This window comes from Penicillium psychrosexuale, assembly GCF_028828465.1.
Source record: "Penicillium psychrosexuale strain IBT 29551 chromosome Unknown utg000006l, whole genome shotgun sequence".
Taxonomy (NCBI): Eukaryota; Fungi; Ascomycota; class Eurotiomycetes; order Eurotiales; family Aspergillaceae; genus Penicillium; species Penicillium psychrosexuale.
This window is the reverse complement of record NW_026643191.1, coordinates 557,580-581,341: the sequence shown is the minus strand read 5'-3', so window position 1 is coordinate 581,341 and position 23,762 is coordinate 557,580. Positions and strand designations below refer to the sequence as shown.

At 49.3% G+C, this 23,762-nt stretch overlaps 13 protein-coding genes across 13 annotated transcripts; 4 read left to right on the top strand and 9 right to left on the bottom strand.

The window, feature by feature from the left end:
• Positions 1-244: 244 nt before the first annotated feature.
• On the top strand, positions 245-1,120 carry sod2 (superoxide dismutase sodB; the record flags this gene model as incomplete). The annotated part of the gene is made up of 4 exons (XM_057190981.1): positions 245-368; positions 458-864; positions 915-982; positions 1,033-1,120. The coding sequence occupies 4 exons, from the start codon at positions 245-247 to the stop codon at positions 1,118-1,120; spliced, it is 687 nt and encodes a 228-aa protein (XP_057037117.1).
• A 263-nt stretch (positions 1,121-1,383) lies between these two features.
• On the top strand, positions 1,384-2,835 carry N7518_010054 (uncharacterized protein; the record flags this gene model as incomplete). Its single annotated transcript, XM_057190980.1, has 1 exon — positions 1,384-2,835. The coding sequence occupies one exon, from the start codon at positions 1,384-1,386 to the stop codon at positions 2,833-2,835; it is 1,452 nt and encodes a 483-aa protein (XP_057037116.1).
• Positions 2,836-3,411: 576 nt separating this feature from the next.
• On the top strand, positions 3,412-4,307 carry N7518_010053 (uncharacterized protein; the record flags this gene model as incomplete). The annotated part of the gene is made up of 4 exons (XM_057190979.1): positions 3,412-3,761; positions 3,843-3,912; positions 4,063-4,173; positions 4,242-4,307. The coding sequence occupies 4 exons, from the start codon at positions 3,412-3,414 to the stop codon at positions 4,305-4,307; spliced, it is 597 nt and encodes a 198-aa protein (XP_057037115.1).
• A 551-nt stretch (positions 4,308-4,858) lies between these two features.
• On the bottom strand, positions 4,859-7,617 carry N7518_010052 (uncharacterized protein; the record flags this gene model as incomplete). Its single annotated transcript, XM_057190978.1, has 4 exons — positions 4,859-6,278; positions 6,350-7,176; positions 7,225-7,478; positions 7,536-7,617. 4 exons carry the CDS (start codon positions 7,615-7,617, stop codon positions 4,859-4,861), a joined length of 2,583 nt encoding a protein of 860 aa, XP_057037114.1.
• Positions 7,618-8,958: 1,341 nt separating this feature from the next.
• Positions 8,959-9,781, bottom strand: psf3 (DNA replication protein PSF3; the record flags this gene model as incomplete). Its single annotated transcript, XM_057190977.1, has 6 exons — positions 8,959-9,026; positions 9,088-9,196; positions 9,252-9,441; positions 9,506-9,564; positions 9,623-9,691; positions 9,740-9,781. 6 exons carry the CDS (start codon positions 9,779-9,781, stop codon positions 8,959-8,961), a joined length of 537 nt encoding a protein of 178 aa, XP_057037113.1.
• Positions 9,782-10,272: 491 nt separating this feature from the next.
• Positions 10,273-10,997, bottom strand: N7518_010050 (DJ-1/PfpI family protein; the record flags this gene model as incomplete). The annotated part of the gene is made up of 2 exons (XM_057190976.1): positions 10,273-10,928; positions 10,991-10,997. 2 exons carry the CDS (start codon positions 10,995-10,997, stop codon positions 10,273-10,275), a joined length of 663 nt encoding a protein of 220 aa, XP_057037112.1.
• Positions 10,998-12,437: 1,440 nt separating this feature from the next.
• N7518_010049 (uncharacterized protein) lies at positions 12,438-12,995 on the bottom strand (the record flags this gene model as incomplete). The annotated part of the gene is made up of 1 exon (XM_057190975.1): positions 12,438-12,995. One exon carries the CDS (start codon positions 12,993-12,995, stop codon positions 12,438-12,440), a length of 558 nt encoding a protein of 185 aa, XP_057037111.1.
• Positions 12,996-13,712: 717 nt separating this feature from the next.
• N7518_010048 (uncharacterized protein) lies at positions 13,713-14,120 on the bottom strand (the record flags this gene model as incomplete). The annotated part of the gene is made up of 1 exon (XM_057190974.1): positions 13,713-14,120. One exon carries the CDS (start codon positions 14,118-14,120, stop codon positions 13,713-13,715), a length of 408 nt encoding a protein of 135 aa, XP_057037110.1.
• A 93-nt stretch (positions 14,121-14,213) lies between these two features.
• Positions 14,214-15,857, bottom strand: N7518_010047 (fungal specific transcription factor domain-containing protein; the record flags this gene model as incomplete). Its single annotated transcript, XM_057190973.1, has 3 exons — positions 14,214-14,454; positions 14,830-15,701; positions 15,756-15,857. 3 exons carry the CDS (start codon positions 15,855-15,857, stop codon positions 14,214-14,216), a joined length of 1,215 nt encoding a protein of 404 aa, XP_057037109.1.
• Positions 15,858-15,966: 109 nt separating this feature from the next.
• N7518_010046 (fungal specific transcription factor domain-containing protein) lies at positions 15,967-16,940 on the bottom strand (the record flags this gene model as incomplete). The annotated part of the gene is made up of 3 exons (XM_057190972.1): positions 15,967-15,978; positions 16,181-16,234; positions 16,293-16,940. 3 exons carry the CDS (start codon positions 16,938-16,940, stop codon positions 15,967-15,969), a joined length of 714 nt encoding a protein of 237 aa, XP_057037108.1.
• Positions 16,941-17,773: 833 nt separating this feature from the next.
• Positions 17,774-18,851, bottom strand: N7518_010045 (D-mandelate dehydrogenase-like dehydrogenase; the record flags this gene model as incomplete). Its single annotated transcript, XM_057190971.1, has 2 exons — positions 17,774-18,277; positions 18,330-18,851. The coding sequence occupies 2 exons, from the start codon at positions 18,849-18,851 to the stop codon at positions 17,774-17,776; spliced, it is 1,026 nt and encodes a 341-aa protein (XP_057037107.1).
• Positions 18,852-19,454: 603 nt separating this feature from the next.
• On the bottom strand, positions 19,455-21,008 carry N7518_010044 (MIP/aquaporin family protein; the record flags this gene model as incomplete). The annotated part of the gene is made up of 4 exons (XM_057190970.1): positions 19,455-19,767; positions 19,834-20,375; positions 20,443-20,906; positions 20,966-21,008. 4 exons carry the CDS (start codon positions 21,006-21,008, stop codon positions 19,455-19,457), a joined length of 1,362 nt encoding a protein of 453 aa, XP_057037106.1.
• Positions 21,009-22,493: 1,485 nt separating this feature from the next.
• Positions 22,494-23,022, top strand: N7518_010043 (uncharacterized protein; the record flags this gene model as incomplete). Its single annotated transcript, XM_057190969.1, has 2 exons — positions 22,494-22,716; positions 22,781-23,022. The coding sequence occupies 2 exons, from the start codon at positions 22,494-22,496 to the stop codon at positions 23,020-23,022; spliced, it is 465 nt and encodes a 154-aa protein (XP_057037105.1).
• Between the last annotated feature and the right edge of the window lie 740 nt (positions 23,023-23,762).

The window sequence follows — 23,762 nt, the reverse complement described above, 5'->3', positions numbered from 1 at the left end:
AAGTGCAAGATCAAGCAAGTAGTGTCCTAGACGAATAATCAGTCACAGCGCAGAGCTCATGAAATTCACGTGGGGATCCGGCTTGGAACAACATAGCTCCGAGACGACGAAAACAAGATGACGTTATAGTCGGTTAAGTACTTCATAGCTCCGCCGCCAACCTTTTTCTTTTGAATTCATTCACCATTCACAAGACACCCTCCTCATTATCTTCACCACATAATAATCTTGACATACATTCACAATGGCTGCTCTTCTTAACAACTCGGCCCGTGTTGCCCTTCGCTCGGGAGCTTCGGCTACCTTCAAGGCCGGAGCTGCGGGCTTGACCATTACCCGTGGCAAGGCCACTCTTCCCGATCTTCCCTGTAAGTTGGTTGCTTCAGTATCAGCTAGAGCTCCAAGAAGCGGTATCTACATATTTAAAGTAAATTTCTAAAACTAACACTAAAACAAGACGACTATGGCGCGCTTGAGCCCTCCATTTCCGGCAAGATCATGGAGCTCCACCACAATAACCACCACAAGACCTACGTGAACGGCTACAACACCGCCATTGAGCAGCTGGAGGCCGCCCTGGCTAAGGGTGACATCAATGCTCAGATCGCTCTCAAGCCCGCCGTCAACTTCCACGGTGGTGGCCACCTCAACCACTCTCTCTTCTGGAAGAACCTTGCCCCCAAGAGTGCCGGCGGTGGTGAGCCCCCCTCTGGTGCTCTGGCCAAGGCCATTGACTCCACCTACGGTGGCCTCGGCGAGTTCCAGTCCAAGATGAACGCTGCTCTGGCTGGTGTCCAGGGCAGTGGCTGGGCTTGGCTCGTGCGGGACAAGCTGACCGGACGTATCGCCATCCGCACCTATGCCGTAAGTTATGATTCTCGCTTGAATTGTTCTAGTTACTAACCCCTTAACAGAACCAGGACCCCGTCGTCGGCCAGTGGGAGCCTCTCCTCGGTATTGACGCTTGGGAGCACGCTTACTAGTAAGAGTTCCTTCTTTAATGATCTAATATCCGTACTAATTATTTTTTAGCCTCCAATACCAGAACCGCAAGGCCGAGTACTTCTCCGCCATCTGGGACGTCATCAACTGGAAGGAGGTTGAGAAGCGTTTCGCTTAAATAACTGTGTTTGATTTGTAAATGCTGCTATGATGTCTTGCGCTTGATATGTATTGTAGCATGTGTTTTCAATATACAATATTTGATAATATAAGACCTTCTTGTTTGACTAGGTAATTCTTGTTCTCCTGATGTCAACTAATGCGGTAGACCGGGACCGGGCGGACCGCGTAATGCGGAAAAGATCACCGCAGACATCCGAAACATCAGACCCTGATATTCTCCATCTAGGCCTCGGAAGACTTACATCTATTAGCACCTCAATGATGTCGGCAGAAAGCCCTGGCCAGAAGAATGGCTTCAAGTCGTTTTTCTCCAACGCATTGCGTCCCAAGAAATCCCGCCAAACCCTCCGCAAGGGCAGCAGATCGTCCTCCACAGACCTGCAGCTGGCCGTGGAGACCAGTGTCGAGGAAGCCCCTCCAATGCCAGAGTTAGCTCCATTGGCCCTCCATAGACTCAAATACAAGGAATTGCATGCGCAAGTGGACAGCCAACTGGGTGAGCGACGGGACTACACAGAAATCATCCATACGCTAGGAACATCTGACGTCAACGAGATTCACCCTCCAACATACGAGCACAATGACCGTCGACCGCCAGGCGAGGGCGATATAGCAAGTCTGCCACCAAAGCTATGGGCACATATAGCGGGATACCTAAATCCCGCCGAAGCCGCAAGCCTAGCAATGGCCAGCATCACATTATACCGAAGACTAGGCTCCGGATACCTCAAGGCTCTAGAGCACCCAGACAACCAAATCGAGAAAATCAACTTCCTCGTCGGCATGGACATCTCCGTCCCACACCACCTCCTTTGCATCCCGTGCGTAAAGTACCACAGACGCACAAAAGAAGGAACCGAACGCATCCGCCCAACCCACGTCCTAAACCCGCTCTTCAACTGCCCAAACTCCACAAACGTCCTGAACCCCCCACCCCGCCACCGCATGACGCACGGCCGCAACCTGCCCTTCACATTCGTGCAGCTCGTCATGCGCGCCCACCGCTTCGGTCCCAGCTACGGCCTGGCCCCGGAATCGCTGGGCCGCCGCTGGCAGCGCGACAACTGGTCGCACAGCACACGCTTCCACGTCCACGCCGGCAGGCTCTTACTCCGCGTCACCAGCCAGACCTTTGCGGCGCCGGGCCTGACGGCGTCCGGGCAGCGCATGCTGCTGCACTCACGCGAGGACTACTGTCCGTACTTTAGCGCGTGCGCGCACTGGCGCGACGGCGAGCTAATGCCGGCGTGTAAGTGTGCGCTGGAGCATATTCCGCGGCCGCGGAGTACGGGCGGATTGCAAGGGCTCGAGCACCGAGTCAAGGATCGCATGGCGGGGCAGGCGTTTGATCCGAATGCGCTGACGACCCTGTGTGGGTTCTGCCGGCCGATGCGGAGATGTCCCCAGTGTCCGACTGAGTATTTGATTGAGGTTAAGTTGACTGAGGATCTGGATGATCGCAGGTTCAAGCAGTGTATTGTTGTTACGCGGTGGAGTGATCTTGGGGATGGGACTACGCCTGGTGGACTGGAGTGGGCGGCTATTAATGGGAAGACGGATGATTATGATTCTTTCGCGCACTATGCTAAGCGAGGGATTGCTAGCATCTTTGAGGCGGCCTTCACTGCGGATACGCTTCCTGGGCAGCGGATTGTTTCGTTGAATCCGAAGAAGAAATCGCTTGGGGAGGACGGTCATAGGTGGTATTAGGCTTTATGCTGGACTAATTAGATAGTGAGGTCTTTTCTTTTGGAATATTTTGACTTAATGGTAATGTTAATCGTGTGGGCGTCTTGGAAAAGTGAGAAATCCTGGAGTTGGCAACAAAATGGACTGGAAGCCTTGGAGTTAACTGAATTTGATATTGACATTTTGTATAGGACCCTGCTCTTCTGCCTCAAGTATTCTATTCACAATGTGTCCTAGGCATCAATATCAATCAATATCAACTCTCGTCAAGTTCAAACCTCAATAGGTCTATTGATGGTGAAGCTAGGCTGGCCCTTCGAGAAGTGCCTCATTCACCAAAGCCATATTGTGCCTGCCTCCTTCCGTATTAGGCTCAGTTGAATGACACCACCCACCCATTGTCGCTCCTGCCTATTGAGCGCTCCTGCCCATTGACACTCCTGCTGCCTGGCAATTCAAGTGAGAGCAAGAGATCCCCCCGCCTTTGCTCTATTTATTACTCCCCTGTTCCCTTTTCTCTCCTTTCCTCTTCTTCTCTCCTCTCCCCAGATCACTTTCAGTACATCTATCAATTACGTACTGAACTCATCTGCCACAATGTCTAATCACCAAGGCTCTTGGTACGGCCTCGATCCCTCTGAGCAGAGGCGCTTTCTGGAGCTTGTTGACCCTGCTCTTCTCCTAAACTCTGCTAACACCGCCACCAGCACTGACCAGGGCACCAGCTCTGACCAGGCTGCCAGCACTGCTCCTGCTGCCAGCACTGCTCCTGCTGCCAGCACTGTCCCGGCTACTAGCACTGACCAGGCCACTGCCACCACCCAGGGTACTGGCACTACCCAGGGCACAAGCACTGCTGCCGCTGCAGCCCAGGCTGCAAGCACCAGCCCTACCCAGGGCAGCCGCTGGAAGGCGCGCAACAGCAGCCACCCTCCTGACGCCTTCGCGTAAGTTTCGTTCCATCTTCGTCATGTCACCTGTCTACGTGCTTTCATTTGATCCAAGCTAACCAATATCGCACATATCAGAGAGACCGCCAAGCTGCTCTGCGACTGCCACGGCCCGCGGGTGCAGTGGCCTCTGAACAACGCGGAGCTGGTACGTATCCCATCCCATCCCATCCCATCCCATCCCATCCCATCCCATCCAGCCAAGCCTATACCCTCCCTTCTTGAATTCTCACTTCACTTCCTTTCTTCCTTTCTTTCTCATTCTTCATCACTAACACGTTTCATTTTACTTCGTTAGATCATCGCTCCCTGCGCGTACAAGTGCCCGTACTGCGCAGAATTCAACAAGGTGGGGAGGCCAAGACTCATGGCCTCCAATCTGCGGCGGCACCTCGCGCAGACCCACATCGTAAGTCACTTCTCATATCCCTGCTTCCATCTCTATCGGTGCACTTGCTAATACTCATCTCTTACTAGAGGGGAAACCCTGATGTGTACGGAACCCTTGCTGTCGCGCCCGGTGTGAAGGGCCGGGGGCCTTAGGCTCCCATCGTCTAGCGATGAGAAGGAAGAGAATTGGGGAGACCCGTGGGGGCGGGCGTTCGAGTCTGCGCGGGCAACTAGTTGATACGAAGTGATGGAGGCCGGAGCTTGCGCCCGTCACTTCGTATCAACTAGTTGTCCTCGTGTGACGAGAAAGGAAATTGAATTACTACTTGACTTCTTGAATCTTCGTTCATTTCGTACTATCATTACGTAGAGTAAGGTGAGACTATGAAACACATCTCAGTAAACCCTGCCGACAGGATGAATAAATTGTGAAAGATGAAGAAGGCTAGAGTCGTGATTCATATACGTTAAAGTAACAACATAAGATAAAGTAAAGAGATCTCATAATACACCATGGCGTTTCAAATGAAGAGTAAAAGAAATGCAAAGGAATGTAGCCACGCTACTGTTTATACAGGGCCGGGTATCATGAAGTATAAATGGAAGAAGAAGCAAAACAGAGACAAAGAGAGACCGAGGCAAAGAGACGAAGTAAGAAAATAAAGAACGAAGAGTAAGGCCGTAATGACAGCTCCGAGAGAGACTCAGCCCCTGCGCGTACGACGGCCCATATACCGAGGCCGTCTCGCATAGTCATCATACTGAATACCCATCTCGGAGTGGTGTCTGACATGAGTCTCCATGGAATCCGTGTTTCCATGCGGGATTCCAAGCCCATGAGTCGTTTCGTAAGCTAGCCGCGAGGGAGCGCGGTTCTCTTTGGACGTGGAGTCGGTGGATTTCTCCGTCCCGGGCCCGGAATCAGAGCGTTTGCTCTTCATCCAGCCGAATATTCCTAGTGAGCTGCGTCGCTTGTGTTCCGGGCCTTGAGATGAGGAGGGGCGCGCGAGTGTTTCGGAGCCGTGGTCCGCTAGTGTGGACATTGTTGCTGATTGCGGGAATCCGCGTCTGAAGGCCGCGGGTGGTTCTTCGATGTGGATTGGGGGGTTGGAGGGGTATAGCTCGGTTGGAGCGGTTATTATTTGCGACGCGGGTCTTCGGGTGGCGCCTGCCGTTGTCCTTGTTTTGGGGATTACTGGGGATGGAGCGCCGTCGTCGAAGTCGTCTTCGAAGTCGTTTAGGACTGGGGAGCCTTGGAGTTGGCGGGCGTTAGAGCTCGAGCGGTTGAAGAATGGGGGTAGGAAGCTGAGACGGCGACGATGCTCGTGTTTGGCTTCGACTTTGGGGCCTGGCTGGGTGGGTTCGAGGCCTCGCGCTAGTATATCCAGAGTGCTCATATCTAGAGTTGGGATACCGGTAATTTCGAGCTCGCTTGGGCCCGAAGCGAGGCTGCTGTCGTCTTCGAATGCTGGACTGATGACAGTGCCTGGTGATAGGTCTGTGGGTTGGATTTCGTGGCGGGTGTCGCGCGGTCTGGGCCTGCGAGACCGGGGATGCTTTGCAGCGGCAACCCAGTCTTGGGGTGTGAGTGGCGGCGAAGAGTCGCGGTCACTGTGCGGCTCTGGGGTCTTAGCTTTGGTGGGGCTACGGACGCGTTTGATTGTTTGGGTTGATCCTTCGTTTGCACTTGCGTGGTATAAATCTCCGAAGGTTTCAATAACAGGGTTGTCGGGGCTTCCGGGCCCAAGAAGCGCGCTGGCTTTGGAGGAAACTGTGTTGAAGGAGGGCAGGATAGTTCGAGACTCATCAGCGACTCCTAGGCGCGGAGTATCGTTGCAGTTGTTTTGCATGCTGTCGTCAATGTCACTGCCATAGCTGTAGGGACAGGCCATCTCTCCGGCAGAACGTGGGCGATTGAGTCGTCTGCCAGGGAAGAACAAATCCTCAGTCTGGGAGCCCTTCCGGGCTGCAATGCTCCCATCCGACCCATTCGATCGGTTTGCACCGATAGCATATGCCGTACTCATAGTGTCGGGGGTGGGAGGAAGGTGGATGCCGCCGAAAAGAGATCCGTCCAGTCGTCCACGTCCACGCGGCTTGGAAGCGTATAGGTCTGGTGAGAAACTGGCAATGCTCGCCTTGGTGACATCAGATGATACTCGGTTCCTGCGTTTGTTGATAATGGTCTCGCTTACGTCTTCGCGGGACTGCATCCACCGGTCAATCTTGTCTTTTCTGCTTTCTTCCCGTTCTCGGGGGAGACATAGCTATCCAAGCTGCCTGCGACCGATGACGGTCTCCGGACAGGGATCTCCAACTGATCAAATTCTTGCCACATCATAGGCGTGTCGAATGCATTCAGCTCACTGCATTCACTCAGGACGCTCAGTCTGGGTGATTCCGGCTCCATCATCTCGTTGTTTGTGTGGAAGCTCTCGGATTTCGAAAGTTCAGTCCTTGCAGAGCGTGACTGGGTTTCTTCTTCAGGAGCATAAAGGCTTCGCAAAGTGGCAGTACTTTTGTTATCTGCTCGTAGGAAGGAGGGTGCTTTGGAGAGTCTGCGTAGCTCAGAAGATGATTGGTGCTGAGCTACGCTCAAGACACTTGCATTTCGCTTGGAAGAGGTTCTCTCCGGGATCTCAATCATGGCCTGGGCTTTCGCTAAGGCCTCAGAGCCATCAGCGGTCATAGGGCGCGACATAGACAGCCTGGAGCCCCGGCCGTTCTCCAGCAGGTCAAGTTTCGATTCCAACTGGCAGATGAGCTCGACGGCTTCAGTCACAGCCAGGTCTCGCTTGTCAAGATCGTTGCGGAGTTGCTCGTTCGATTCACGTAGGGTCTGGTTCTCTTTCTCGGTGGTTCGCAGCTCCTCCACCTCTGCCATCAAATCGTCCATGTGCGCTAGTTGTTCTTCCATCTCCGCCATCCTTTCCAGCTTTTTTTCGTACATAGCCAACTGTTGCGTGCGATGGAAGACCTCGAGCTTCAAATCGAAATTCAGCTTGTTCATTTTCGAGACATACTTTAGACGAGTCAGCTAGTGCACAGGGATTGTGTCTCATGAACTTACTTGGTCCATTTCCCGCATGCCCATCTCTTTTGGTTTTCTCTGGCCAGCGGAGAAGACATCGTTTGCTTTGCGGGCTTTCTCGGAGGTAGGTTCTTCCTGGGTTCGAGTGTTCTCCGGAGTGAGAGGAGTATTTTCTTTAAAGTCCTCTGATATGGTTCCTCGGGAGCTTCGGTGCGCGCGTTCTTCTTTTAGTAGATCCTGCAGGAGAGCTGAGGCAGGGTTTACGAGCGTAGGAGTGCTAGGTTCGGGGGTTTCTAGACACGAATGATCAGTTGTGCTCTACAGCCAAGGCCGATGGCAATTGAACATACCAGATGAGGATGAGCGGATTGGGGTTCTTGCGCCCCGTTGAATAGGCGATTGGTCTCCTAGCCATGAGACCTCTGGGCTCATTCTTGGTGGAGTAAACATATTCGATCGACCCTTGACGCGAGAAAGCGATGGATGTTGAGGACGGTCTGATAAGTCTTGAAGAAGAAGCAATGTCAGCTCCGATTAAATTAAGGCTGAGTGTTGGAACTCAATTCAAGCAAGTTTAGAAGCCACGTACTAGAGGAGTGGTCTTTAGAGGAAACACTGCGTTTGGGCGCAGTGCTGGGATGATATACGGGACTTCGAGTGTTTGAAGGAGCAAGCTGACCAGCGGCCGAGCTCCTTCTTTGGGTTTTCTCGTCCATAATGACTGCCGGCATACTGTTTTAGCGAACGCGCATAATTGACGTGCCGTCAAGCCCCCCGTTCCCCTGTTTGGATGCAGCAGTGCAATATCCTAGTCAATCAGGAGACACCACAGTAACAATTCCCTGCACAATCCACCACCCGCATCGGAGGATTAATAGATGGACCCTCGGATATGGACGGTGATTGGACGCCGGTGGGTAACACGCAGGCCGTCGATGCGAGGGATGCAGATGAGTTGCAGGTGGGGAGCAATCAGAGGCTGGAATCGAACCTGTGGAGTGCAAGGTAGGTTTATCGAGACAATAGACCCAAATCAAGGCATAGAGGGGTCTCAGGCTGCCAACTCAAGGGAGGAGCGGGACTTGGGATCAGTCAAACGCGAGGGTGAAGTGACCAACGAGTTGTGACGAGTCGATCTCCAAAGAAAGGAAAGGGTTGGCCCCGCACTGGATTTGAATGTTTGTGTATGTTGTAGATGTTATTGTTATGAGAGAGGAAGAATGGAAAGAGGCCAAGAATGGAAGAAACATCAGATCAGATCACCATCTGGTGATTTCTAAATAGTTTTTTTCTCTTTTTCCAGCCCCGAGGCTAGATTCCAGTCAATCGGCTCCTTAACGCGACGATCACTCCGGTGGTGTCTCTCTCGTCCGTCGACGGCCAATCGGACCGGGGCCGTGGGGCGCGTCTCACCTGGCCCTTGCGCGGGGTTTCTCCTGAATGTTGGATTTGGTGATTGGGATAGAGGGTGGGATGTGTGTGTCTTGGGTGTATATATCAATCATTCTATACTGAAACAAAGGAGAAACAATATTTCAATCCCAAAGGTCCGCCGGTTATACAAAAATAAACATTTCCCTTTCGACGGGTCGGGGCTCCACTCCGTCGCCTTCGGAAGTCAACGTCTCAACATTAAACTATGCGACTCCACCCAGCCATCTCATATTCTTCATACTCTGTGATCATATACCTATCCGATCGATCATAGAATGTATCACTTTCATGAGCGAGCACAGCTCAGAGCCCAGAGAAATGTCTCACTATTAAACACTATTACTTACGTTTCGCCTCCCCTGACCAGATCCGCATGTCCTTGGCCCTGTCATGAGCAGCCCGGAACACTATTGAACCATGTCTGTTAGCGACCTTATCCCCATCCAAATAAGGACAATCATAACCTACATTGTCGCTCAGTCTCATCCAGTCCACGAAGGAACTCAACTCCGCCACCAACCGCACCACGCGAGTTGCGTGCATGGTCAGCAATCTCGGCCGCTCGTTTCTTGAATGTCTAACAGCTTGTTAATCCTAGCTCAACCAATAGTCACGGAAATAATGACACCTACATCACTGAGAACATCGACCATCTCTTCCTCCTCGAAGAGTTCAAGAATCCGCTCGCTGAGGTTGTAGAAATGCGGTGCTAAAGCACGCAAGTCAACTGTGCGGGGATCGGCCTTCAGCGCATTCATCACCCGCTCCGAAAGCGCCTCGGGCATGTCGAGCGTAACCAAGCGGGCCGTTCCTAGACGCGCTCTGTAGCCACAGATACCATGTTAGGGAAATAACAAACTCCACGCTGGTCTGGTAAGGACCTTACCCGATCGAGAGCATTTCACCTAGCCATAGTGGAAGGTCGATCCGGGTTCCGGCTTTGATCTGTGCATCTGTCAGTGATCTGTGTCGCTGGGCAGTGAAAAATAGAGCATAGACTTGCATCTTCGCCCGCGTTGCCCTCTAGAATACCCAGTCCGGGTACTTCGAGCTCAAATGTACATGGTAGTTTCTAGATTGATGTTAGTAATTGTCCATTTGCGGGTCGCAACTAACTTACTTGCGCATCCGTCAAGATGGAGTCAATATCATAATAAGACATGATGACACGTCGGAATATTCATGTTCGGATCGCAAAGTTGCGAGATTGAGGCGCGTCGATAACGGCGCGCGATCACGTGCCCGCGAAATGGGAAATCGGTGGAGAAACGGATCCATGGCATCCGCAACTACTGATCTTTGAAGGGCTATGAGAAATTCAATGTTCCCTAGAAAATCGGAGGGAAAAGGCCGAGTTGCTTATCTGGGTAATCGGCACTTCCAAATCGTCGCCTCCTTATATGTGCTTCATACTCTACGGCGAGCCTCATGTTATGTCACAGGCCCTTTTCTTAGTTACATTTACATGAAACCCTTGGAAGGATCACGGAAAGCCCACATAAGACTAAAAAATGGTCAATGCAATTTTGCGTGTCGCTACGTGGCATGCGCACACGCCACACCGTCTCAGCATAGAAGATATATTTCTGTATACATTTCCCCAACTGAGTGGAGACCCTCCACACAAAACACGAAAGCAGGCACATAGTTCCCTCAAAGCCCATACAGTTCAGCAAATGGATCATGACTAGGATCCTCATGTCGAGTATATTCCATACTATTCGCGATCTTCCCCGCCACCTCACTCCCATATACCTCCTCAATCCAAGCAAGAGTAACATCAATACCAGCACTAACCCCCGAGGAAGACCAAACCTTACCATCAACGACCCATCTCGCCCGAGCAACCCACTCAATATCCACCGCCAACCCCGTGATCTCCGCCCACGCCCTCTTATTCGTCGTGGCTCGTTTCCCATCTAGAACCCCAGCTCGCGCCGCAAGCCCGGAGCCAGTACACACCGTAATAAGATAGCGTAGCTGGGGATACACGTTTCGGATATACGAGATTGCTTCCTCGATTTCTGGGCTCGAACCGCGCGCGCCCAGACCACCAGGGACGAGAAGCAGATCCAGAGACGGTGCTGTTGCGAACGTGTGGGTCGGCACCACGCTTTGGCTTATGGCGTTGGCGGATAACGGTGACTTTGTTGTCACTGGCTCCAGGGTTGAGGAGAGAAGTGCCAATGTCACGCTGTGGCTCCAGGAGAGGACGTTGATGCAGTCCACTGGGCCGAATACGTCCAGGGCTTGGAAGCCTGGGAACAGCACTACGCCCACGCGGAGAGGGGCGGGTTTGTCTTGAGGTTCTGAATACGCAATCTGTTAATATGGAGACTATATGCTGGAAGTGGAACTGTGGGGGTCATACCGGACATGTCGTTTGTGGTTTCGCGGTTAGGAATCCGGAGTATATGCAGCCCCTCTAGTAACTATCTATTTTCTAGAATGGGTGATCTTGTCTTTTATATACATGGGCAAATGCTGGAATGACCTGGCCACAGCCTTGCGTTGGTTTGAGCAGATTAGCGCGTAAGCAGGAATGGTCCCGTTTTTGGAGAGTCGGAAATTGCCGAGGCATCAATTAGCAACAGGGAAGAGTATATGGATTGTCTCGGTGGAAAAATGCTTGGTTGTTATTTGTCTGATATACGGCGGGTTGAAATAACCTTATTTGCTCGGGGAACGGTGATCGCCTTAATCGTAAACGTACCGCCTTGATCACGAGTCGGGTGTAAGATTATACAGTGATACACGTGACCTCATCGGGAATCTCGATGCAGTCACGTGGGAACTATAGGCCCTAGGTAGTATAATCTACTAGAAAGAATGGAGTATAAATGCTATAGCGACTCACTATTCTACCACCTATGACGTGACTTTGGAGTCTCGGCGTCAAAAATAAGTTGGTTATGCTTAATTAAGCAAAGACTATATCGCAGGTTTCTAGTCAAGGGGTACGGGCATCTTGATCCTATTGTAGGAAAAGATGCGGCCGAAGATGTATATTAGAGGATCTTTGCGCGTGTGAGGAAAGTACGAATTTAAAAGCGAAAAAATAATAGTATCGGGCTGAAGGGTTCTTTAGAGATACCTAAAAAGACATCTAAAAAGATACCTGAAAAGATAGTATATAAGCCATAAATCTAGTATCAAGTATATTAGGCCACTCCTCCTCCTTGCTTTTTGCCACGGCCCACGGCCTACCCAACCATCCCCTATTATTAGACAGTAGAATTTGCCAAGGTTTTAAGTATCATGCTTATATGTCTCTCCTTACTACCGCTTATTTTTCCGGGAGATAGGCTACCACCCCCGATCTTAACCATCACTATAATAGCAGCTACTGGCGGGGAGCACAATCCTTCTCGGAGCTTCGAATGCCTAGGGTGTCTCCCAGAGCATTATACGAAGCTGTAAGTGTTTGCAAGCACTATATTCGAGACTCCTCTTTTAGGGCTTGACCTAAACTCGATCCCCATCCGATTTTACCATCCTCTGAGTAAATACTCCAATCATCGGAAGCTATGCAGACTATTTATTGGCCTTTCCCTCTTTCCTTCTTCCTCTCTTTTCTTCCTCTCACACACACCATCACAATGGACATCATCACTCTACATACATCAGACACATCGTCAAAGCAAGTGGGCTTATTACCATGCCGAACGAAGTGGCAGTGTGTACAACGGTCCAACACAACTACATCAGATTCAGCAATCTCTTTCTTAATTTTGAGAGAGGGAGATAGAGACTTAGCTGTGCTCTCGCAATGGGAAACTACAAATTCGGCAGGCACGAACCTTTGAGTCGAGAGTACATCATGTTCCTCCAGAGCCCTCGCTTTTTTTCCTCTCAACAACATTCTCATCATGGAGGTAATCACTGAAACCATCATGATAACCACCACTTTCATGCGTGACCTCCGTGTCGTCCCCTCGCCCACTCCTCCCTCCGCCATAGATAACCTGGCAAGAATCCCCGACGGCCTCTGGGTCGTCATCAGCATTGTGGCCAGCAATTGTTTGGGCCTCGTGTTCTATGTCCTGAAGCAGAAGGGGGATGTGAGGCCAAGGAGGCAACTCCGTAAGTTGAAGATCATGATCCCTGTCCTGTTCGCTCTCATGAAAGCTTTCATGGCAGCTCTCGATTCTTGAAACATCTCTGGGGGCTTCTTCGTACATTGGCTGACATCTCGCGGCATAGCCTCCAAAACCTGAATCCGGCCCCCGCGACACCTGAGCCCGCGACCCCAAAAAGCCAGCAACGCCTCGCTCGGTTCCCTCGCCAAAGAGCCCCTCGTTCATGGGCAATTTTGTTATCAGGGCGAAAGATCCCGCCACCACGACCAACTCATTGGCCGATGTTGGGCGCACCATTGCCCATGGTTGGAAGCAGCTTTGTGAGTCCCCCGCATGAGGGGTTATGGTATCGACGGCGTTCCTCTGTTGTTTTGTCCGATTTCTTCTCTCCGAGAACCTCAGCAAGGTGAGATGAATGAAAACAGATGTACGATCAAGGGTGCTTTCGTGGCGATCCTCTGGGGCTTTTTGACCATTTTTGCTTCTCTCCGAGAACCTTAGTGAGGTGAGATGAAAGGAAAAACTGGGTGTAGATGTGAGGTGGAGGTCTACTGTTTGATTGCTGTCTTTTCTTTGTTGTTTTATTTTTCCTGTGTTTGACTGTTGGTTTTGGATTCCACAAGCCCTCTTCGGACGTGATTATGAAATATATACCATTCAACCGTCGGTGCCTTAGGGTACCTTGACTTTTCTCTCGGACATATATTTCACTGCTCACTGTAGGCTCTTTGTCCGCGGGAGCTAGATCTTCTAGACCTCATTAATTTGTGATCATGATAAGCTAGGAAAAGTGAATGTTTGTCCAAGTCTTGAGTATTAGACATTTCGACCGTATCTCAAGATGTGTGAAAGGTTGTAGAACAAATTTGATTCAGCCATACAGAAACAACCTAATCATCGGCAGTATATACATCCGCATGAATCGTTCAAGTTGGTACCAAACAAGATAAAGACCAAGATCCATCAGTCATCTCATAATCTGATCCTTTCAGAAACCCTCATTCCACTTCACTATTAAGGCCGAGCTGAACGTCTGAAAAATTTCTTCCAAAAACTCACGGGTGACTTTGCGGTAGTATCATCGGCCATTTTCGAGATATTGGCCGTATCGGATGGAAGTTTCTCATTGATCTTGTCCATCGTTGCTAAGGGCTCGGCGAACCGGCTGCAAGAGTTGTATGTGCAATTGCCAGCTCGCTCTACTTGATTGGTCGTCGAAGAGCATTGGAAATTGTGTCCTGAATCTCTGTCGCTGCGGTCTTTGTGGTCCTGAGCCAGCTCATGTCGGATCTGCCGGTCTGGGTCTCGCTTTAAAGAATCATAAGTCCGCTCGAGCTCGTTATCGGTGAGATTTTCGATGGCCTTATAGAGATCGGTGTTGTGAACGGCGCGCTCTTTGCAAGCATTTGACAGCCCGGTCATTATCTGTGCTATCTCTGTGAATGCCCCGCTTAACTCCTCAAAATCTTCAGCAGTGGTAAGATTCGAAGCTGGAGTTTCCAGGAATGTTTTCTTCTACAGCTCCTCTCTTATGTTGGCTATCTCCGTTATCTTTGTGTTCAACTCATCCATCCGTTTGTCTAATTTCCGGACAGTATGCTCGTTCTCAATGATAGAGGTGAGTAAGTCTTGGCTTCCATAGTATGAGTCGTATTGCGGAGGGTGGTCGTGGTAGCAGGGGACTGCCTTCGACTCTTGGCCTTCAACAGATAGCTCAGACATTTTAGTGACGATTGAACGATTCTTGTATGGTAAGCTTTAGTATCAGAAAGAAGATAGAATTTGAGGAGAAAGAAAGGAAAGGTTTCAACGGAAGAATTTATAAGTCCCTACCCTAGACCCTAGCTAGCCGCCGCTTAATTTGGATCGCAGAACTATGGTAGCCCACACTATTAAACTAATTCGAACGATTTCTATGACGTGTATCGATGGTCATAGCATACTAGACGACCTCGTACGTTCAAAATATATTTTAGGCCGCACGAGAGCTTTGCCCACACCTTGCCGCCTTTCATTCACTGAGTATAACTGAGCGGCCTTTAAATCCTGGAGGAGTACATGCAATTCGACTCTTAGTTCGGTTTCATCAGGTTAAGATTCTGGGAACTGTTGTAAAAACTCTTGAATAAACCAGTCGGAACCTTGAGGCATGGATAAATCATCAAAGCCCAAACTCCAGTCTCTTGGGGAAAGGAGATTGTCATAAGGGGCAGTCCATTGTGACTGTGGAGGGGCTGGTCCAGCAAGCTTATCATTTCCGCAGATCATGTTGATGGTTTTCTCAGAGAGTGTTTCGAAGATATCGCGATACGATGTGGCCAAGTTCCACCGCTCAGCTATAATGACCAAGACTGTTGTGCAGGCCATACATGTATTTAATATCTCGCTCTGCTTAGTCTGCTGGCGTATTCGCCATGACCGCCAGAGACAATACAAATATGTCAACCCGCCAAGGAACAGAATATGGAGACTTCCCCAAGTGAATTGAACACTTGATTCCTGGTATAGCCGACGATACAGCACGCATATTTCACGGGCACAGCGGGAGCAATTTTCGAATGCTCTTTGGAGGTCCTCTTCCTCTTCAATGAAGTCGGTGCTGTTCGACTCGTTTGGGCCAGATGCCTGTCGTTCACCCAGAATTCTAGTGATATGTGAGCGATAAAGAATCAGAATTGAATGATTGTAGGCAATTTGGAACCATTCATTTGATGCAAACACCGATAAAGGATGAGAGGATGAATAGTCCAGGTGTGTGGGAGCTGATGCATGCCATTCTTCCAATTCTTGGCGCAGAGTGTCAACAGTGGCAAATTGGCTACCCGTACTGGCGTATTGTAATTGAGGCGAATAGAGAGTGGCATGGAATTTTGCCCATAGTTGCCTCAACTTGATAACATGAAGAGTGCCTGTCATGATTGTTGGCACCTGGTCACCGGTAGCACGGGGGTTCGCCAACAGGCCACTGTGAGTAATATTCTCGTCTTCAATATCCATGGGAAGCTAGTATAGGAGGTTAGAAGATCGAAGTAAGGTATTAGACAGATTATATCATACCTCTGCATCGATCAACTCATCCGGGATACCTACTGGTCGACCGAGGGTAAAAGCTGCAACACGATCAATGTCGTATGCGACCCAAAAGCACCTTCTAGACATTTCCTTTGTCAAGGGATCGACATGGTTGCGATATCTTTCTGCGCTTCTGTGGTATCTTAGCTCAATACAGTGACGAATGGCCATGCCTGATATTTTCCTATTACTGACGTTATAGTTTGAGCTGGAACAAGGATAGGGGAAGAAAATACCAAAGACTGGCCCCAGTAGGTGATCTGATCGAGTACACAGCGCAACATAGTATGCTTTGGATTGATTCCAGATTATTAAGCGCAAGGACCGAGGGGAGGTAATCCAAGGCCATGGAATAGTACATCTGATAGCGTTAGCAATCAAGAATACCCAAGTGGTCAAGTAGAACATACCGCTGCGGCACCGTGCTGACTTTGATTCAATACAAGGGAGCCTGTCGCATAGACCTTTGTGATAAGTCAATATCGTCAGATCATATCTCAAATCCACTGGAGGTGGCCATACCATAAGGACGAAAAATAGTGGAACCTCTCCGGCGGCAGGATTGTGTACTGACTGGCTAGATTTGCAAACATCCTGCTCCCATTTGCAGAATGTTGGTCGGTGGAGAAAAGGATACTGAGGGTGAATATTATCGAAATAAGCCCGCGATAGATTAGCTGCAACACTTGGTGATGGTAGTCCTAGTACTCCATCAGGCTGTGCGTCAGAATGGCTTCTTTCCGAGTCTTCAAAAGTACGCGGCGACGATGACGATTTCTCGCTTTTGAGACCCATTGTTGCACTAATGATCCTCGAGAATAAGACCGCCGACGAAGGACCGAAATAGTGGGGCTCACCACCCGCGGCATTGAGACACAGTAGGGCAACTTCCGAAGAGAGATGGTCGACCTGCCCGGCGTGTTCTTTTGGAATTGATGATGATGATGATGCTTCTTGCATACAGAGAGGACTCGTGTATGCCCCCGGCGAGTCCTGTAATTGGCTGAAGGTTGGAGCTTCCGGTGCCTGGGCCGAGGTTGTTGGAACAAGCGGAGTATTAGACTCAATATTCCTGAGCTCATGCTGATTATCTCCATTCAAGGGTATATCTGGACGTGATTCTCGGAGAAGCGCTTCCAGATAAACTACGCGCAATTCAAGCGACTGCATGTAGTCACGCGGGCGATGCAGCCCTGTGGCAGGGTCTTCCACGAGGCATTCTGCGCCACATCAGATAAAGCCACCAACCCAAAAGAGTAATTGACGTACCGTGTTGATTTTTCAGGCAATGGTTACATTTCGGCGTTTGCCCATTGCACTAATCATCTGTCAGCCTACGTATCTCATTCACTCTTCGGGCGACCCTGACCTTCAATTTCTTGCGCTTACATTCGATACAAGCCAGTATCGTCCGCTTCCCAACCCTTGGTCGCTTTGGTGCGTGTCTCATGATTCAAAATGCTTGACTGAGACACAATGTTGATTTGACAATATCGCGGGGGAGATAAAACGGTTGAGATAACGTGACCAATGACTTGATCTAACATTTACCCCTCAATCATTCCTTCACACCTTGAAGTCCATAACTGCATTATTGACGGTCTATCAGAGTTCGCCCCTATCCTCATTGTCGCGTACTTACAATTACGGAGTACGGATGTTACCAGGCATTCCCCACATTTCCCACATTTCCCACATAAGGATCGACTTGCGCGCACTTTAAGCAATGCGAAACTAAGTCTAACCCAATCTGTGGTCAGATCGGATATTCTCAAATGCGAATCGGGAGAAACCGAGCATTGTTGGTGGACTCGCCCCTGATAACATACCGGGAGAATCCGAAGTCCAATGAACGATAGCGAAGGAGGGCTATTTCTATAGATTGACATTTTGTTTCGGATAAGGAGGGCTGAGTAGATAACAATCATATATTCATGTATAGAGTTACTACTAGCTCAGCACTGAGCTGAGCTGATATCTGTCACTGAACCGGTCTATCGCCCTCAGGGGGCTTGGACCTTGATATTCACTGGCGAGTTTGCCTTCCCGGTCTTGAAAAAAGCACGGATGTTCTCAAAGCATTCTCTCTCGGCTTTTTGAAATGCCTTCTCGGTCAAACCACCCAAATGTGGCTGCACAACGACTTTATCACTTTGTAGAAAGTAGGGATTCGGGCTCGGCTCGTTCACAAAAACATCAAGTCCAGCCCGCTGTACCTTGCCTGACTCAAGTGCCGCAATGAGAGCCTCCTCGTCGATGACTGCTCCTCTAGCCGTGTTAATGAGGAATACACCGTCTTTCATAGCAGAGAATTCGGCTTCGCTGATTAGGTTCGTGGTTGCCACATTCAGAGGGCAATTCAAGGAGACGACATCTGATTCGTGCAGAAGCTCATGTAGAGACTGGCAATATGTTGCACCGTACGCTGCTTCTTCGGAGGCCGGTAGTTGGTGTCGATTGTAGTACTTGATCTTCATATTGAAGACCGCGGCTTTCTTGGCGAGGTACTGAGAAGGAAAGTCAGCAGCGCTCCGAGTCAATGAACTTCGGACTATTCACCTTTCCAATAGCACCCATACCGACGATACCAAGTGTGAATCCCGACGGATCACAAGTAGGAACCAGGTTTGCGCCCTTCCTCCACATCCCGCTCCGTGCACTCCGCTCGGCATTTGTGGTGTTCCTCAGAACAGCAAGTATCAGAAATATAGCCATGTCTGCTGTAGCCTCAGCGACGGCATTCACAGTATTACAAAACACAATTTCCTGGCTGGTCATCCAGTCCACGTCGAACTCATTGTATCCGGCACTAGCAGAAGTGATAATCTTACACCCCGGTGCTAGTGCTCGAAAAAAATCCTGATCGAGTGGCTCGTAGGGTGGCGTACCCATGCGAACGATGAACGCGTCTATCGGTCCATTTTCGTTGATGTCCTTGGGTAGCAATACCTGGGCTTCCTCGCGATTTGTTGCAGGGAGGACGGAGTAGTCAAATTCGGTCTTGAATTGAGTAAGATATTCACTGCCCACGAATGCAGGCTCCCCGAGGGAAACAACGCGCGGCTTTCTTCCGATAGTCATGGTTGCTTTGAGACAATGTAAGCAAAATAAAGGAAATAGGCAAAATGCTAAGGCTTTGTAGAACCTAAAAACACAAGCAATTCAGAAAAAAGAGACTTCTTATATTTTCAAGCTTGACCCCGCATGATTCAAATAATCGCTATCGCATGCCTTGATGACATCGGCATTCGGGATCTTCCGAGATGACTGTGTTGAGCGGAAAGTCCCGAGACTCCATAAAATACTCCTGGAGACATTGTAAGAGACACAAAGAGGGACAGTGAATCAATGAAAACCATTGAAATTCTAACACTGCTTTATCTTCTGTGGTATATATCACGTGCCTAGGTTCCTTCACGCACTCCGCTTGGCCAATTCCAGCCTGGCCTGTTCCGGGTCATATTTGCCTGCCAGTCCCAAGGGCTGCGTACGTCCGAGGTAACAGCTGGTTTGGAGGCGGCGGTGGCAGAGAGAAGAGCGAGTGAAGGATAGCTATGTCCTGAATTATTCCGTAAGATATGTACATGAAGCAACCTAAGATTCCCAGGCTCAGTAATTTCACTTTTAAATCTATAACCAGTAATTAGACTAATTAGTAATTATGTATAAATAGAACAAGATAGCTCATTGCTCAGTAGCCGCAACAGAATGCTCAAGATCGGGCAGCTTTTTTCTCCCGATACGAAGTTTCTTCCGAAGATTCAAGGCTCTCACACGGTATGCTCGCTTTCGTCTCCGCGGAGGATAGTTGACTGGACTTTCACCACCAGTAAAGATAGCCATATCATAGATCAATGCGCCAAACAATCCACCGGTGATGTCTGCGATCCACGGACCCCAAACCCACCATGCATGGTATTCTCGGAAGATATTGCCACCCCATCCAGCCATGAGGGCAACAAGTCGTGGGCCAAAATCTCGTGCGCCATTGAAACAACTACAGTGGATCAACAATTAGTTTCGAAAGCACTTAGAGTCGGGAATTTAGAGATAGGACACATACCCTCCAGTATTATACCCAAGTGCAAGGATCACAATCGAGATAATAATCCCAATAATAAACGCCTGCATTCCTGCTCCCGGGGGCGCATTTGTATCATCCCCGAGAGCTAGAATAGAGCCAAGTAAGATTGCGCTGCCGACAAACTCGGTGAAGAATGCAGTCGCAGGACGGACAAATGGTTTCGGTAACGTGAGGAGAGCCTGTGAGGCGACACTTGCATTCTGAGGCACGTTCGCCAATCTGGCGACTTCAACGATAGCGTCATGGTAGATCGCGTATGATATTCCCCCTGCGGTGATAGCTCCGAGGAGTTGCGCGGCAATGTAGATCACGCATCGACGAGCGGGGAATCCACGGAATACAGACAGCGATATTGAGATGGCTGGGTTTAAATGGCCACCAGACATACCTCCGGTGGTGTAGATAGCGACCATGAATCCAAAGCCCCAGGCGACACTTTGGGCAGGGTATGATCCGGCTTGTCCGGAGGAAGTGAAGTTTGATAAGGTTGCGCAAAGACCAATTGTCATTGCCATGGTTGTCTGCGCGAGATACTCATTAGCAGACTGCTTGATTGATTGTATTTTGAGCCATGTCGATAAAACTTACCCCGAGCCATTCGGCCAGCGGCTCACGGAGTTGGTGGCGAATTTTCGACCATGAATTGAAAAAGCCGTCTTCTTTGGGATCATTGACCTTCTTCGTTCGATTTTCTGCCGACTGCTGTTTGCACACTTCCTCCTCGTGCGCTGAATCCTGCTGGTTTTCTGTCGTGCCGTTTCTATCCTCTTTTCGATCCTCTTTTCGGTCCTCTGGCAAAGCGCCGTGACGCATGCCGGGCCGGACTATATGGGGCAGTGGATGAGCCAAACTCCAGGTCGGGCCATCGTCTTGTTTGTTATACTGAGAAGCGTACTTCTGGTACTCTTCATCTGTATATCCTTGGTTGTTGTTCGGATTCTGTGCGCCAGAGCCAGCCAAACTATATGATGGGTTTTTGCCCATGCCTTCATTCTTGCTTGCTTCTTCTTCGGTGCCTTCCGGTTTCTCATATTCGGGAGCTTCCACAGCATCTGTCGTTGTATCAGCATTATTGCTATTTCGCAGCAATCTCTTCGAGCCTGTATCATACCTTTGACTCCGCCATCCCGGCCAGGTTCCCTAGAGTTTCCCATAACAACAACAACAATAAAGGGAAAAAAAAAACACCTTGCTAAAGGAATATGTAGGAAAAAATGTACAATTCTTTCAGTCCAAGATGTCCCAATGGTTTTTAAACCCTTCAAGCTGTCAAAGCTTGATTCCAAACCCTCAAGCTCCACTCTTTCGTCACCGTCGATCCACCAAACTCCCTAAGATAACTTTACCGGGGAAATGGATAGATTCTAAGGAAACAGATCTTGGGTTTTTATGTAGACGCCGCCTAATTGGCGGATGTTATGCCGGCCCCATACTGGAGTACCGTTGGTCAAGAGTTAAGGCTCTGCGGTCTCTAACTGCTAGTGTGCCACCGCCACCTCTAATTTTGCTATTTCCTGTGTACGACTATATAGTAAAAGCCTTTTTATATATATTTTTGAGGCTGCAGCCTATAAATGAGTGATCTGGCCAATGGTATTAGTATACCATAAAAGGTACCTGACTTTTGCGATTTATCGTTGAGTGAAAATCATCGTTGGCACTGTAGCCGTTCTTAGCCAGCCACCGTAGCACTCTTTTCATACCTAACTATAAATGAGTCCAAAATACGTCTCTATTGATGAAGCCTCGGTGTGACAGTGAGCGTGAAACCCTTTCGAGTGAGGTTCATTTTGGTCATCTGATACTATCATATATGTACGAAGGGGCATAGCGCGCAGGGTCGTTTTCCCTAGATTGGGGCCTTGATGCCTGGAATTTGGCCTGAATTCAGAACGCTTTTAGGCATCTACACTTGAAATTGTGGGGTTGGAATGAGGTGATTAGAATAAAAGAAACGTTTCTCACTAGGCAACCACATAATATAATATTCAAAAGATCTGTCAGACTTCATAACTAGTCTCTACTAGTCAGTTAATATTCGGCTTCTTAATGAAATACTAACCTCACGTTGCACCATGTGTCTAACATCTCCGTGTACCTCTCCTAATAAGATTGCATTGGAAGATATTAATTGAATATTACACTTGAACTAGATTACCACGCAGATTAACTCCGTACAGAGGATAAAACCGAGCAGAAATAAATACAGTCAGCTTCAGCCAAGCCACATTCGGAAACGGACACATGCAGATGTGACCAGAACCTTCAACCTACATACGCGCGAGTACATTGGCAAATCAGGTAAGGGATTAGCGAGGTGCAGATTCCAACGATGATAATCCTAACGATGATTTGCCACAAGCTGGATACTTGGGCACATTTCCATGCACCTGCAAGCTGCAACAGACAAGGAATAATATGCATGGATACCAGTTAGGCTGAGCACATAAGCCCAACATTACTATTCCTAGCCATTTTGTCGCGCTGCGCCCACCTGGCTTACCTTTCTGTCTCCCTCTTCATTTTGTATAAGATGCTCTCTTTTCCTCCTCATCTCTCTCTTACTTCCCATACAATCCATTGCTTCTGACACAATAATCCACCATATCATCATTATCAACGCACTTTGAATCTTCGCCATGGTTATCCTCATGCATCTCCCCTCGGACGAAGAAATCGAGGCTTTCGAGAATTTGGTTCTCGGAAAAGCCTATCGTTTTACCGACCGAGCTTTGATTCGCGAGGCTCTCCAAGGCCCTAGTATCTTTAACCATTACGGTCAAAAGAGCCTCGCATTGGCTGGCGATGTGAAACAACGCGAATTCCTCATTGTTCAAGGCCGAGAGAGGGGTAAAACTCCGGGTAAGGACCCCCTCCCTTAGCAATGACTATTTTGCACGTATGCTAAGTATGGTATCATCAACAGAGGACATACAAAACGTCATAACCAAGGTAGCCTCCAATGACAACCTGTATGAGCGGGGCATTGCCCTTGGTCTTGACCGTTTCATCGTCAAGAACCCGGGCCAGTGGGGCATGACGGCCGGAAAGAAGACCATGGCTACCACCATGGAAGCCATACTTGGCGCAGTTTTCTATGATTCCGCCAAGAACGACAATGACCTCAAAAGGGTTCTCACTGCCCTCGGCCTCGCCTGGCCCGAGTGATCCTGCCCCGCCCTTCAATCGTACTTCCTTGTCATGGGGACATCAGGAAGCCTCGATGAGAGGGAAGGGGGGATCCCTTGCAAGGCTGGACCTTTTTCATTCAGTAGTGAAGTGGCCTGTGAAGTGACCTCTATGTCACAGCACTGTTGAATGAGCCTTGTACACTTTGCAATGGATCCCTCTTGCCCTCTCATGGCGGCTTCTTCATGTCTCCATGGCTGGGAATTATATCATGAAGACCACATTTCAGGCAAATTTGAGACAGAGGAGGAATGGAACTGGTGTTTCATGAGATAGTCACTTATCAATATTGAAAATGAAAGTAAAGTAGCGGCACTGAAAATACCTCCACGGGTAGTAATTTCTTTATCTCCTAGAATATTTAGAAGTATCCAGAGCCCCAGCTGTGATCTATTAGCCAGCCACCGTAGCACTCACTTTCCATGCTTAACTATAAATGAGTCCAAAATACCTCTCTATTTGATGAAGCCTCTGTGTGGCAGTGAGCGTGAACCCGTTTTGGTCATGTGATACTATCATGTATGACTGCCCGACTTTCAATCCCCCTCACTTTCTCATAAATTGACTACATTGTTCAAATCGTGCCTTCAACCCGAATATTCCACAGTGTTTTCCAACTAGACTCGGCGGTTTCTTAGAAGAACCTAGAGTGCGCCAAATACCACCTTTGGATTTCCCCTTTATGCCGTATACATCGCCATTAGAGAAAGCTGCTGCTG